At 34.8% G+C, this 16,117-nt stretch overlaps 1 protein-coding gene across 1 annotated transcript; it reads right to left on the bottom strand.

The window, feature by feature from the left end:
* Positions 1-562: 562 nt before the first annotated feature.
* On the bottom strand, positions 563-16,052 carry AP5M1 (adaptor related protein complex 5 subunit mu 1). Its single transcript, XM_010982966.3, has 8 exons — positions 15,629-16,052; positions 12,396-13,041; positions 8,506-8,733; positions 7,785-7,924; positions 6,981-7,066; positions 6,769-6,887; positions 3,815-3,911; positions 563-1,421 (listed from the first exon to the last, which is right to left on the bottom strand). The coding sequence occupies exons 1-8, from the start codon at positions 15,700-15,702 to the stop codon at positions 1,339-1,341; spliced, it is 1,473 nt and encodes a 490-aa protein (XP_010981268.1). The 5' UTR covers positions 15,703-16,052; the 3' UTR covers positions 563-1,338.
* Between the last annotated feature and the right edge of the window lie 65 nt (positions 16,053-16,117).

Here is a 16,117-nt window from a genome sequence, read left to right as displayed (position 1 = left end):
CTTAATTAAAAAAATCGTGTTTCAAATCCTAAATTTATATGCAATCTCCTTTCAAACTATCATAGCTCTCTTTCAAGGAGTTAGCAGCTTTTTCTAAGCTTTTCCTTAAGGGACTCATTAAAAAAAATAGAAACCAAGATATAATTTAATTGAATATTAATCTGTAATGCATATTTTTTGTAACTCTTCTAATTCTGTTCTGTAAAATGAAACTTGACATGGATTAAGTTTTGGGGATCTTGAGATTTCATCTTTTCTTGAATGGTCATTTAAAGTCCAACTTGACAGTGAACTACTTTGAAAACAGAATGTGACATATAATTGTAAAGACAAGTGGAGAGTAAAGAGTATGACTGGATGGTTCCTGAAGAAACCCAGAGGATGCCAGTAAGGAAGCAACGGTGACAAACTTAAAGAAAATGTGCTACATGAGAGTTAAATAAGATTAAATGATACTCTCTATCCATCGAATAGCTTTTGAATTTTTATCTGAACTCATTCATTCATGAATTATAATATAATAAAACATGGAAAACCAACATTATATCTAAATTTATCTTTAAAATTTGGCTGCAGATATTCAGTAATCACAAAACACTATGCTCATCTTCTGAAGGTATCCCAGCCCTCTTAAAATGCTTACTGATATCCTAAACAAAATGTTATTGTGGCAGATTAATAAGCTTGCCTGAAAAGGAACTCTAAAACAGAGATAAACACCATAAACAGAATTATGCAGATTCTTTATTAGTCAGCTGGATAGTTCTGATTAAAAACAGGTTCCTATTTAAACAATTTTCCTTTGTTTCCACTGGCTGTTTTCTCAAGAGGTTTACATTTTCTAATGTGGTCTTTGGCATTCTGGAACAACACGTTGTATGAGTACTTAGGTTGGAAGAGCAAATAATTTTTTTTATCTTGCACATCATCTATGATCCATTGGGAGGGGCTCCCTGCAGCTCTTGGCTGAGAAGGAGCCTGAGCTCATATCCAGGAAGGCTCAGTGGAGAAAGAGGGCTGTGACTGATTAGCAACGTCTGCCACAGGGGCAGGAAGAAACACGTGTGGCAGGGTAACCCAGGAATAGCCTAAAGTAAGCTGAAAGTAAGTCACTACATTTTATGCTCTGAATCATACTTGAGTATAATCAAAGGGTAACACAATTGGGTACATTAATCTTTAAAATGTTCTTTCAAACTAAGTCAGACTAAAAACACTGAACAAGAGCATTTTATAATTAAATCAATGCTTTTCACTCATAGGTTATATGCATACACATTAAAAATAAATGACTATGACTTAATTTATGTTAGATTTGTACCATTTAACATGAGACAATTACAGTACTAATGATCCATATGTTACTGGAGCAGGAGCTTTAGAATTCCAGATGTAATAGTCAGAAGAAATTAGTTTCCGGTCTAAGGGGAAAAAAAAAGTTAAGATTATATTATCTTAATAAAACTTCAATGAGAGAGCAGAGTCATGATATTTAAAATTGTGAAACACAATTATTTCAGGGAAGGCAATACTTTGAACTATTCATTTTAATTCAAATTTTCTTGAGGCATTATTATAACTTTCACCACTTTAAAAAATAATGGGTTCATTAAATGTATGAATCCATCTTTTAGCTTATGTATGCCAAATTTATGCTAGTATCTCTCATTTATGCCAAATCTGCCATTTTTCCTCACATTTTCCCTAAATTGTTTAAGCCATTACTTAAGCTACAAAAATAATAAACATAGTTTTGTTGGTTTCCTTTCTGTAACCTCTTTACCACAATTCTGATTCTCATCTTGCTATTCTTTACCCAAGCTTTCAGAGATAGAAATACATACCCAACTTTCCAGTAATATTTTAAAAAGGTTGCTTCAGTGGTTTCTTATAGTTCTGATCAAGTTTAAGCTTTTTGTTTTAATAGCTTTGCTGTTTTGGATAAATGACAAGCTCTTTGAATTTAAGTTTTCTGATACGTAAAATGGAGATGATAATGCTCATTTGGCGCTAGACACATGTAAATTCTCCTGTCATTTATCACTGAATATCAAGTTCCACCTTTTCTACCATCTTCATGTCCTTCTTCATAATGAAAAGGATATAGGTAGGATATACTACCTTGTTGTTTTAATTTTTTTGGTTCAGTTTGAGAACCTCGTAACACTAAGAGGCAACATAGCACACTGGTTAAGTGGTCAGGCTCTAGAGACAGACTGCTTGGATCTGAGTCCCAGTTCTGCCATTTCTAGCTATGTGACCCTAATCTCTCTGTTCTGTTAGCATTGTCATCTGTGAAATGGAGATAACAACACTTACATAGGGTGCTGTAAGGATTAATAAATTAACACGCATTAAATACTTAGAACTGTGTGCCTGGCACATAGTAAGCAATAAATAGTAGCTATTAAATTAAATTGTTATTAGTGACTAAACTATTTTCAGAACTAAGCTGTATACTATGAATACAGATTTTATTGTCAAGATGATGGCAAAATAAAGGTTTTACATAGTTGCACAAAGTAATAGTTATATTCTGAAACTAACTGAGGAAGGAAATAAAATATTGGTCATAATTATCCATTTAGAATGACCTCTTTCATTCAATGTATTTTATATTAAGAAGCAGGTATATTACTGAAACATCCCATCCTGTATTACACTGTCTGAAAATAATCATAATATGTTTAGTTAATATTAATAAGAATACTTACATTATTTTAGACATTATCTAAAGAGATAACATACTTTCCATAGACAACCTAAAATATCAGTCTGTTGGCATTTAGACGAAATGAATGGTTTGCCCAAACAACTATATTGTCCCTTCATTTAAAAAGAAAAGCATTATGAAGACTCTTCCATATACATGAATTTCTTTAAAAAAACAACCAAAAAATGATGTAGGAGGAAGCTACGGGAAAGCCTAAGGAGACAAAGAGTATGGCTCATTCTGGTTTATTATTACCTTTCACAAGTAATTGCTTAGAATTCAGTAGTTCTGAGTTCTGTATTTTTCAAAACTTTCAAGTACAAAATCGTGTCCTATCCTTCCTATTTTAGGGATTCTAACTCTTAGTTTAAGAAATACTTATCTAAATATAATAGCTTATATCTCCCTAATACATAAGGCAAAAGCTAACTCTACCTTATTCTAGCTACTTTTTTGTTCTACGTCACATATCTGTATTTGATCTGAATTAAATAATTTTGAAATTAATTTACAAACTGCTCTTTGTCTCCTCTCTCTATATTTTAATTTGTATTATATATATATATCACCAACTAACTCACCAAAGGCAGGAATCCTTTCTACTGCCTTCCTGTTGGTAAAATAATGCTCATGGACTATAACACTTGCTAAAAATACTTAAAATTTTAAGTAATAATCATATTTAACATTTACTGAATCCATGCTATATGCCAAGCATTATGCTAAGTGCTTGGTCAATATAATTTTATTTAAACCTCGTAACAACCCTGAGATAAATGCTGCTACTAATTCCATTTTATAGATGAGAAAACTAAAACTTCACTAAATTGCCCAGTAAGAAATATATGGTAAGCAGAGAAAAGCAAATCCAACTTTAGACTAGAGTGCACCTCTATATCAATCCTCGTTCACCCAGACCATTTTATTAATAGGAGAAGACAGAGGGCAATGTAAAGTACACACACTGTTAACAAGATGGGATGAGGCCACAATTTTTAGAAATTGGAATTATTCTCTGATCTTTTTCTGTTACATGTTAACTTTCTTTTAACATAACATCACGTTAATTCCCTCAAGTTAGTTTGAATCTGCACAACTTACATGTACTTATTTTTGGTTTTCCTGATGCAAAAACTTGAACTGAATGCTGATCCGCGTAACATCCAGTGAGTGTGTAATCTAAGATCCTAAAATGAAGCTAGAACAAGAGAAACCAAATTGAGGTGATTACTTGGTAAATATGATGGTCACATTTTTTCCCTTGACACAATTTTAGGAAATTATTTCACAGTTCACAAAATAAAAATCACAAATAATGTGTGTGTGTGTGCACGTGTATACACATTTATACTCACCTTTTCCTCTTTGTATTAGGGTTGTTTCTTTGTAAGGATGCCATTATGAAGTACTTAACACATACAGGCCCTTCACTAATATAAACTCTAATCTACAATGCAAGGTATTTCTATTTCACAATGAGGAAACTGAGGTTCAAAGATGGAAGCACTCAGCACCCCAGCAGGTAAGTAGTAGAGCTGGCATCAGAACTCAGACCTGACTGACTACAAAAGCCGGTGCTCCTTCCCCTATGGTGTTTGGTGTTCTATATCTTCTCTTCTATCTCTGAGGCTATGTGGCTGTGATATATTTCAGATCATAATTCTTTTTATAGGCAGAAACGTATACATTTTCTAGCAAAATACAAGAATGTAAGTACTAAAATAGAAACACCAGTTTATTTGGTGTTTGGAGGTAATGAGATGCTCTACTTAATTTTTCAGAAAACTGAAATTTAACTTTCATAGAATTAACCTTTCTGAAATCCATGAATGCATTGAATGAACATAAGTTCCTGGATTTAATTGATAATGTGGTAGGATCAGTATAAATGCCAATTAATATATTATGCTTTAATAGAGAGGGCCGTTAGTACCTTCTCTGAAGGCATAGTGCTGGGCTGTCTCTGAGTCACGGTGATATTCAAATAACCTGTGAAAGGTCTATGCTTACAGAACTCTGGTCTCCTTTTGCTGTGATTCCCTTCATCTTTGCTGCTAAAAGCTCTTAATTTTACAATATCCTGATAGCTTTGCTATACATTTTTCTCCTTCTCCCTTCCTTGCAAATTTCTCTCATTTCCTAACTTTCTCCTTTTGATTGCCAAACTAACTGATCACATGCATAGATGTGATTTTCAGATCTTCTCAGCAATTTTTTCCCTATTGCAACTACAATTAACCAGTAGTAAAGGGCTTTTGCTTGCTTGTTTGGTATAATTCTGGCTGCTGAAAGTTATGATGAGGTTGATTTCCATACAACTAGATACTATAAAAATAAATCTATTCAGTGAACCCAAATACATATTATATGCTTTTGATGAGACTGTAACTGGTTAGGTGAAGAAAATGAATAGAAAAGTCATAATCCCTACCTTTGCAAAATATACAGTATAGTTAACATTCCCACTTTTTTTCTGAAAAACATCTGGAAGTGGGAATTTTTATAATAATCATTGAAACAAAGTTTGTGGACAGAGTTGAAAGCAAGGTAGAAGAAATGAGTATCACTAGTGTACTTCTGACTTCACCATCATTTCCCCTAGTTGCTTTTATGTGTATGTTTCAACCTCTCTTCTTTGATACCATTCTATTTAGGTTTTCCTGCTCCATTTCTGATCACCTTTTCAATTTCCCTCACTGATTCTTCCTCATCTTCCTCCTATTTTCTCCTACCTTTTTCTAACTTTATCCATTTCTACTGTCTCAACTCTTTCTTCTCCATGGATAACTCCTAGATCCTATGAACAGTTGAGCTCTCTTGAGAATCTAGCTTTGGGTTTTTAGCCACCTACTGGACACCTACACTGGGGTAAGTTTCTATCACCAGAAACATACATGATATGAACCAAACCCACTCCCTCCCAACTTTCTCCATATTTCTTCTAAGAAATAGAACTTTCTTCTAAGTACATTCATCCATTCATCAAATATTTATGTGCAAGATACTGAGCTAGATGCTGGGAATAAAACAATGAATGAATGAGACTCACATAGTCTCTGCCCTCTTGGAGTTTCAAGTCTGGTTTAAGTCACAAAATTTTTAATGACACCATCTTGACTTAAAATTATTTCTTATCTCTCTATTTAATGAGATCGAAGGCTTTACCTTTCTCACAGCTCTCTTTCTTTTTCTTCCCCTCCTTTCTCTTTCTGTGACACGACACTAGCTCATCAGCATCATTAGCTTATCACCTTTCATCTGGAATACTAATACAGCTAAAAAATAGTTTCTTTGTCTCTAGTTTTTTCTTCACTCACCTTCCTCACATCCATTTCAGATTGATTCTCATACAGTAGCACTTTCTGAGACCACTTCCATACTCAAAAAAGTATAACATTGTCTAACATAGCAATAAAAGCCAGATTCAAACCCTCTACAATCCAGCCCTAACTCACTTATCCACCCTCTGTGTGACTACTGTTTCTAGCACAGGTTCCTAAGCATGCCTCATTATCCTTTATTCTTTTGATTAAGTCATTTCTTTACCTATAACAAATGTTAGTCAATTTTCAAGGCTTCATATTCATGCTTCCCTGGGCCTCAGAGTTTTGCTTAAACTCTATGTCTACAATGAAGCTTTCCTTGACCACTTTGGTTGAAAGTGCTCACTCCTTCTTTGGAAGACCAAAAGCAGTTAGCACTGATTGATTACTGACGTGTATCACTGAAAAAAATCCCTAGAGAAGACTACATCTTACATCTCTTTGGATACAAACCTTGAATGTGTTACCTAAGAGCTGGGTTGAACTAGGTTAAGTTGAGATTTTTAGGTTTTATGAAACTCTTTGACCTTAAAGATTTTAAAGTGAAATAGAAAATGATTTCTAAACAAAAAGAATCTCACTAAAGCCTAAAAGAGGACTTAGCACATACAAAAAAAACCAGAAGTTTAAAAAAAAAAAAAAGGCTAGAAAACATTAAAAATCAATTAGGTATATGCAACTTAGAAACAAAGGAAAAATTTCTAATGTAGTGAGCCATATAAGTATATTTACCTTTAAATATGCTGTACCTCCAATGCAAATCTGGTCAAATGGTTGCTTTTCATGGCTCTTGGCTCCAAAAGTTACAGTTCCAGAAAGACTAATTTCCATTGATTTGGGGAACTTCTGTCCTAAAAACACAAATATACCAATCAACTATTCTAAATTAAATAGATTCTACAGCAAATGAATGAAAAGAAATCAATAAATAATACCTAGCTTACCAATAATCCAGATCAATAAGCTTTTTTCTCGAAATACTTCAAGCTGGCCAAAACTAACTTTGTATTCCACATGTGTGATTGGTCCTCTTTAAAAAAAGAAAAGTACACAATGGAAAGAAAAAATGATCAGATATTAACAGTTTTCAGAGATCTAAATCAACTCTCGCTACTGGTATTTAATACAATGACAATATAGAAGCAGATCTGTATTCAAGTTTACAGAATAGAGGAGAACAAATAATGAATATTTTATCTCAAAATACACAAAAACACAATAAACATTTTTGGTGATGACTACATTTCATTATTAATTCTAAAGGTAACTACAAAATCATATAGAATGTGTTAACATAGGCACATGGGTTGATACAATATTAAAACTATGATTTTGCTATATATTTAGGTGTCTTTTGAAAAGAAGTATGCTGTAGAACGAACTTAGTACAACTGACGAGGAAGTAATCTTATGATATAATTGGCTTAATTCACCATGTAGTTGATAAGTGAGGCTTGATGTGTATGTACAGAGGAATTGCTAGAAATAAAGCCATTAGTAAAATAATCCCTGATGAAGCTACACTGGCTGAAGTTTATAATTCATTAGGAAGCTTAACCAGAAAAACAAAGACACATTTACAAATAAAGAGATTATTTTTATGATTATGTTTTGGTTCAGAATCAGCATACATTTGAATAACAAAATTTTTAGATCTTAAAAATAAGGTAAAAGCTAAGACTATTATAGGGCAGTGGGAACATACAAAGGAAGGCAGAAATCATGGCATCATGTTATTTTATTCCTACCTATTGTAAAAAGGTATATGAGCTTCACAGAATTCAAAACTGTTTTTCACGCTTTCATGAAGTTTTAAATTAACTGTTATTTTTAATTGTATTTCTTCCTCTTTCACTTGATAAAAACCCAAAATTGGTGGGACAGGGACCTGGAAACAAACATAAACATGTTTTTATATAATTCTGAGGTTAATGGGTCTAAAATATCAATGGTGATTGAGAAACAAGCCTTGCTGTAATATAGTCATTATATGCAGATACACATCTAATGACTAATGGGTTAGTCCAAGCTGTTTTGATGCTAGATGATGGAGCTACATTCCTTCAAAGGACAGGGATTCTTCCATCTCTCTCTACTTCCAGAGGTAAGATGCCTTAAAAAGGTGTGCAATACATTCTCTTCCCTACTATTGCTTGTCCAGATTCCCCTCCCCTAGGTTCTCTATGACCTGCAACATACAACGTGAACTAGACATACTGATCAATGACACTTGCCCACGGTTCCTGCTGCCCTGTTTTTATCTATGACTCCCCTTCCAACCCCCTACCCCTGCCAGATCAGCAGTAGCTTAAGCGGTCATCAACAACTGATTGAGGGGAAACAATCTGAATCTTCTGGAAATAATTCATGAAAAGTTCTTGTCTGGACCAAACATATGGATGATTGGCTTACAACAGAATTCGTAACTATGAAGATCAGCAAAGTCTCAACTTCTCCAAGGTTGTTTACCTGGGAAGTGTAGTAGCATAAGTTGAATGACTCTAGAGGTGGAGTGAGTGGAAATTTGTAAGGTCCACTAAATGCAGAATCATCCATTGCATCAATGCTACTAGAAGTCAGAATGGCAGAGTCAAGAGACGTCACACAAGGATGAACCAGGATATCCTGAAGTGGTGATCCATTGGTGGGGAGGCTCAAGCTGATGGTAACATTTGGCATGCTTCCTTCTAAATCACACTGCAATACAAACAAACAGGTATTACCAAGATCTTCGATGCATACATCTTCCAAGTGAGGATTTTCTTAATTTATCTGAGTCAGTTTTCAAAACTTAACTTACTTTTCTCTTAAGGTAGTGTTCTCCTTGCTTTCTTTGTCCTGGTTAATGGTTCTATCATGCTGTCAAGACACCCAAGCCAGAGACCAGAAAAGGCTTCCTAGAGCCCTCTGTTTACATTTAAAACCCTTAAAAAGCTACTTCTCTCCATTCCTGTTACAAACACATTGATTTGAGCCCTTACAATTCTGTCATAGCCCTCTTAGTACATTTAGACTTGCTTTCCTCTAATCAATCCATCCTCCATCAATGCCAGAGCTATCTTAATAAAACATAATTCTAATTATATTGTATCCATGTCAAAACCTCTCAATAGTTCCTCCTCAGTTTTGTATTACTTTTAAAGCCTTTTGCTGTTTGGCTCCCATTTACTTCTTTGATCATTTTCTACCCTGCAAGTTATGCTGTCGACATACTGGATTCTTGCAGTTCCCTGAGTAAATCATGTCCTACACCTCTATGCTTTTATACATATCACACACAATCTGCATTATGCATTAACGGCCCACTTTCTACAGGTATTTGTCTGTGTCTGTTTGTTTCCTTCTTGAGGCTATAAGTGTTTTGAAAGAACTGTTTTATTTTTCTTTGTATTTCTAATGCCTGGTATAAGAGACACTAAAAGAATATTTATTAAATGGATGTCTTTTTCTAATTATAAACCATACCTTTGGTTGTAATGTTCCACTTTTTTATCTACCACTTGATATATGTGTGAATTCATAGATATATCAGTTAAATAATGCAAGCATTTAGAGAGCATGCAGGCATTATGAACAGTACCATATATAACTAGTGACTTATAAAGGTCCTTCAGGGACAGAATAATGTCGATCCCATTTGAAAATAAAAATGCCAAATAACTACCACAAAACTTAAGAATATTTTAGTGTTTCCAACTTTTTATATCATCTGCTACCTTATTCTCTACATGTGAATAGCAAGAATTTAAGAAAAGTTTTATTTTCTGGCAGGTATTTATTGAGATAATAAATGATCAAATATTAATAGCAAATAGTACTAAAATTTTAAAATATTCAGTTTATACTTATTAAATTATCCTCTAACACACTAACATTCTTAAAGGAAGCAGAGAAATAGCAACCATTATGGAAATAACTAACAAATTATCTGTTATCGAGGCATTTAAAATACCAGAGTACTAGCTATTTACTATGGGATGAAGACATTCATTCTGGAAGAAATCTGTGTACCACCCTTTAAACCAATTTGTCATACATAAATCTGGACTAGTAACTAGGAATTATAAAAACAAAGGGAACCATACTGTATAGCACAGGGAAATATATACAAGATCTTGTGGTAGCTCACAGCGAAAAAAAAAATGTGACAATGAATATATGTATGTTCATGTGTAACTGAAAAATTGTGCTCTACACTGGAATTTGACACAACATTGTAAAATGACTATAACTCAATAAAAAAGTGCTAAAAAAAAAAAAAAACAAAGGGAACCTAGGTACTTATCTAAATTTAAAAATGAGAAAAGATGGAATAAATTATGTAACTTTTCCAGAGACAGAGAAATTAGTGGTGGAGTGAGAATTAGAACCTCAGTCCACTGGCTTTGGGTTTACCAGGTTTCCTACTAGGATTGAGATAAAATGTAGATAATTATTTCCATTTACAATAGACCTCACCATAAAACTTCTTTAAATAAAAACAGTTTGGCTAACAGTTACACTATTTACATACAACCTTAAAGAAACATTTAGTTCATAAGTTTTAGAATACCCTCACTATTTTTATTTTTAGAAATAAGTTTTTTAAAGAAGAAACTTTTCCATCATGATCATTTGTATCAGACTAAGAATAGGAGCCAATCCAAAATTCCCAGGAGAAATAAAATAGGGTCACCCTATCAATGAACCGAGACATTTAAACATCATATTAATTAGTATTAAATTATGTGTAATATATTCCCTGTTTATTGCCACAAAATGAAAAAAACAGAGATAGTGAATATTCCTACTTTCATTTCATGGAACTTACGAGAAAAGTGAATTCAACAGCTTTAAGAGGTATGAATGACATAATCCATGAACAGCTTAATTTTGGAGACATTTACAATAGTTATTTCTAAAAAAATTAATAATTAGAATGTAATTTTGATCATGACAGAAGTGAATTTAAAATGACACACAAGCTTTTCGGTCACTTCGAGGTTAAAAAAGAAAAGAAAGACCCAATTTGTCTACTAGGACTGTCCTAATTCTCTGTTCTTGAAATCTACTTTTTTCTACTGGATTTGTACATGGCCATTCAACATTAATATGATATATAAAAAGCTTCCATTCATAAGCACAGTGAATGATGGAAGATAACAGAAAAACAAAGACATCTTAGACTATTAATATGCACTTGTAGACATGCTCTTGGAGGTTTTTATTTTTGATCATTATTGAATGTGGCATTGATCACTGCTAACTGTATTGTTATTTTCATTGTCTTTTCCTATTATCTAACCTTAAACCAGAGAACCCTATATTAACCTAGTTACTTGTTTAAATAAAACATGAACCCTTGAAAATGATTTTAGATATTAAGTCAGAGATTGGTCCATTTCATCCCCCTAGGAAAAAATGAAAAACAGGTATGGAAATTTTCACAAGTTCTTTGACACTACTCTTTTCAAAAGATGGCACCTAATTTCACTCCTCTGAATGTGGACCAGACCTAGCGATCTGCTTCCAGTGAATAAAAAGTGGTAGAAGTGATGATATGTGACCTTTCAGTTTAGGTAATAAAAATAGCTTTCACCTGTGCCTCAGGTGGTTGTCTTTCTGTCTCTCTGATCATTTGATCAAAGCGAAGCCAGTCACCAAGTTGTGAGAATATTCTTAAGCAGCCTGCTGAGAAGTCCACGTGGAAATCTCCCACCATTGACCAGCACCAACTTGCCAGCCATGTGACTGGGTCACATTGTAAGTAGATCTTCCAGCTCCAGTCAAACCTTCAGGGGAGTATAGCTCCAGCTGAAATCTTGACTGTACTCTTATGAGAGACTTCCACACTAGAAGCTCCCAGCTAAGTTGTTCTTGAAGTCCTGGCCTATAGAAACTATGAGGATAATAAACGTTTATTGGTTGTAGTAATAGGTCAAGTCATTACACAGAAACACAGCTGACTCTTGAACAATGCAAGGGTTAGGGATGCTGACCCTCTGTGCAGTCAAAACTCTGTGTACAAATGTACAGCCAGCACTCCATATCTGCAGTTCTGCATGTGTGAAGTCAACCAACTGTAGATAGTGTAGTACTCAATGTTCGACGTATTTAGTGAAAAAATTTCACGTACAAGTGGACCCACACAGTTCAACCCTATGTTGTTCAAGGGTCAACCGCATATAATCAATACAATTAGTAAGAAAAAGATACCATCATAAAATTTCACATGACTCTAATCTACTGACTGCTGTTTCTAATAATTTCTAATAAGAATCAAGAATGTCCCATAATGATGTAAAATAAAGTTGGCAAATTTAATTTTTTTCCATAAAAGTTAAATGGTATGATAAAACAAATACCAGAGAAAATCTCACCTTACAAGTGACAGCTCCAACAACTTGCCATGTGTCTGCTATATCCTGTTTACCGTATTGCATGGATTTTACCTTTTCAGTGATAGAAATAGAAACTTGTGGTTTTCCTTTGTATATTCCAGCTTTCCAGGCTGGCTGTTTTTGTGGATGAGTAACAGAAGCAAAATTATTACTGTCCAATGAATTCTGTAAGTTGGCATCTAACAAAGTACCAAATGGACAAGCCTGTAGAAGCAAGTCAGGCAACTGGCTCAATTTTGTATATAGCTCAGTGTCATTTTTTTGACCTAAGTAAAGAAAATCCTGTATCCCAAAAAGAAGTTCAAAGCCTTGTGAAATTCCACTAATACTAATTAATGGTGGACGAGGGGATAAAGTTTGTTCAACCAGTGGAACACAAGCATATATCATGCCATTCTTCAGAAAAGCAACAACTGGCCAGAGTTCTTTACCTCCTACCAGGAGCCCATAAATGGACGTTTTATTGATGTGTGAACAGCTATCACGACTCTCTGCAAAATCCTTATCATCATCTAATAATCTCAGTTCAAAAAGCAGTGCTTTAAGGAGGGGACCATCTTCAGGAACAGGCACGTAACTTTCTCCATTGAAGACTCTGGCTCTTTTTTCAACAGTTGGATACCGTCTGCATTATAGAAACAAAAACATAATTAATTCTTCCAAGTAAAATAAATCTGGAAGTCCAAAATGAAAAAACAAACACAAAATACAAGGCAAACACCAATAACAACAAAACACACAATAACATACACACACAAGTACACAAAAACCACAACTAAAAAAGTATTACATGTTAAATTCCTACTATAGTAACTACCTGTTGTGAATTTAATACATCTAAATGATAAAGTATCATTATCTATTATTGAAAAAAAATTCAATTTAGTTAATTTTTAAAATAGGTAGAATGCCTGGTTCTAATTCAAAATCCTGGTCTCTTGGCCACTCAGATTCCCACTCGGTAGGCAAGGAATGTATATCTATGAATGTTTTACACATCTATAAGGACTTTTTTTTCTTTAACTTTTATTTTTCTATTTCCTCCTCTCCTCCTCCTTTTATCACAGGGCACATCTTTCTCCCAACTCAATCCTACCTCCAGGAGTAACCACTACCCAGAGTTTAGTGTGCATCCTTCTAGAGGTTTCTCAATGCTGTTAAAGCGTAAATATAAACATGCAAAATGAATCACAAACATACCGTCATTTTTTAAAAACAGAATGATACATTTTGTAGTGAAACTTAACTTTTTTCATTTTCTAAGTCAGTATATATAAAGCTACAGCTGCACAGCATTCCACTGAATTAATGACCTACAATCTATCTGTACTCTTACTGGTAGACACACTGCTTCTTTTGTTGTTGTTATAGATAAGCATGCAAAGATCTTTTTCTCTTCTTTTCTTCTCTTTCCTTCCCTTCCTTCCCTGCCTCTCTCCCTTTCTAATTGAGGTATAAGTGACATATAACATTCTATTAGTTTCAGGTGTACAGCATAATGATTTGATGTACTTGTATACATTGCAATATAATCACCGCAATAAATTCAGTTTTTTTTAAAAATCTTTTTTGGGGGAGCTAATTAGGTTTATTTATTTACTTATTAGGGAGGTACTGGGGATTGAACCCAGGAGCTCGTGCATGCTAAGAAGGCACACTACCACTGAGCTACACCCTCCCCCCAATAAGTCAGTTAACATCTGTCATCTTACAGTTAAAAATTTTTTTCTTGTGATAAAAACTTTTAAGATTTACTCTCTTAGCAACTTTTAAATATGCAATACAGTATAATTCAACTAGTCACCATGCTGAACATTACATCCCCATGACTTCTTTCATAACTTAAAGTGTGTACCTTTTGACCCCCTTCACAAATTTCTTTCCCTCTCTCTATGGGATTTTTAAACTCTGATTCCATCTTAGTTTAGTTTAGGTTTTTTTTTTTAGTTGGGTTGGAGGTAATTAGGTTTTATTTTTTTTGATGGAGGTACTAGGGATTGAACCCAGGACCCCTTGCATGCCAAGCATGAACTCTACCACTTGAGCTATACTCTCCCTGCCTCTGATTCCATCTTAATAGAGCAGGATCGAAAAAAGTGGTTCAATTTAATCCTCCACATTCTGGATTCACTAGTACCCTGAGTACACTTGGTATCCCGAGTTTTCTCGTCAACCCCTGCAAAAATATGTAAGAACATCTTAGTAACAGTGGTTTATCTTTATGGCCTTGAAAGATACTATAAGGTAATAAAAAGAATAAAATATGAATAATCTTTTATGATTTGCATGCTCCAGGCTGAACAGTAAGTTACTAATTCATCCTTTTTTTAGGGAAACAGAAGAAAGATGCTTTTGCTCATGTACAAAAATGTCAGATCACATTTTCTCTAATTAAAAAAAAAGTACTTTCCCTATTCCTCATCTCTCTACTCCAAAGTCTACAACAAAGTCATCTATTGGCTATTAGCTTCTGTATAAACCACCTAACTTCCCTAAGCGTATTTCTTATTTGTAAAAGTGTGGCTAAAGAACATATAAAGTTCTCATCAAAGATCAAGCAGTTCTCATCAAAGATCAAGAACACATCCAGCCAAAATGTTTTCCTATTAATTCACTAATGCTACTAATAAAATATTGATGTTTACTAATAATTTTAAAAAGAAAAATTAGAATACATTCAAAGTTACCCATGTATTAGTGAACCTTATTCATTCAAGTTCTGATACATTTTCTTGATTGAGAAAAGGAAAGAATTAGCTAGCCCTCCAGTAACGGCCTAGCAGGTGAATGCCACTTCTTTCTCTGTCTCTGGATAAGGACAGTTGAGAACTCTGGGCTAAACTCTAGTCCAGCGTTATCCTCTAGAAGATAATTAAAGTTCTCTTAAGTGTAAGAATTTCATGACTGAAAGTAAAGATAGGAAGCTAATCTGGGACCTTAGACAATGACTCAATATATGCTCAATAAATACTTTGTTGGATGACTCAATCTGTCATTTCAGATTTATTCTAGGCCTTGTCTGAAAAGGACTTGAACTTTAAATGGCCTCACAACTATGGGGAGGTAGTGTTACCACAATCTCCATTTAACAGATGAAACAGCGATTAGGTAACTTGCCCAGGTGTCGGACCAAGGGGTACACAGCATCACAAAACTGCTACACCATCCATACGTCCAATCCATCATGCATGAGGATTCAGATCTGCACTTACCTGGAGAATCTGACTGTGCCACAAAGTGGAGTTCCCGGTTCGTGGCTTATCAGCCACACTGCCCGCTGAGCCATAGTAAAGCCACGAAAGTATCAGCACAACTCTTAACGTAGCCACCGAGGAAGAGCGCAGACCGGCTTTCTTAGACGTATTCTTAACCAGAAGCCCCGAGGCTCACGCTGCCAGAGCCACTTTCTGCCCCACCAGAGAAGCTAGCTCCTTTAGGTGAAGTGACTAAAACCTCTGAGATCCTCCTGGCCAACACACGCCACACAATCTTCTGTGAATTCGCAGTTAAAATTTCCAGAAACTCATTTATCCCCAGCAACCCTGGTTACTTTCTTCCTCACGGGTCCACTTCCGGGACGGTGGCCCGCAAGGATCATGGTTCCTCCCTCGCCCGAGCGACGAGCCTCTCTGCGGTTCGCCCGCTGCTCGCCCCTTCGCCAACCCCTCCCGACAGCCACCCGGGCCCGCGCAGCTCCACTT

The sequence above is a fragment of the Camelus dromedarius genome, chromosome 5 (genome assembly GCF_036321535.1).
Source record: "Camelus dromedarius isolate mCamDro1 chromosome 5, mCamDro1.pat, whole genome shotgun sequence".
NCBI lineage: Eukaryota > Metazoa > Chordata > Mammalia > Artiodactyla > Camelidae > Camelus > Camelus dromedarius.
This window is presented reverse-complemented; position numbering and strand designations above follow the sequence as displayed.

What these genes read in the sequence shown, in the direction of transcription:
- AP5M1 (XM_010982966.3), bottom strand. Translation starts at nt 15,702, where the DNA reads ATGGCTCAGCGGGCAGTGTGGCTGATAAGCCACGAACCGGGAACTCCA. An exon ending in TATGCTACTACACTTCCCAG is followed by an intron (nt 7,925 to 8,505) that starts GTAAACAACCTT and finishes GTTTGTTTCCAG; the next exon opens with GTCCCTGTCCCACCAATTTT. An exon ending in AAAACCAAAAATAAGTACAT is followed by an intron (nt 1,422 to 3,814) that starts GTAAGTTGTGCA and finishes TTTTCCCCTTAG; the next exon opens with ACCGGAAACTAATTTCTTCT.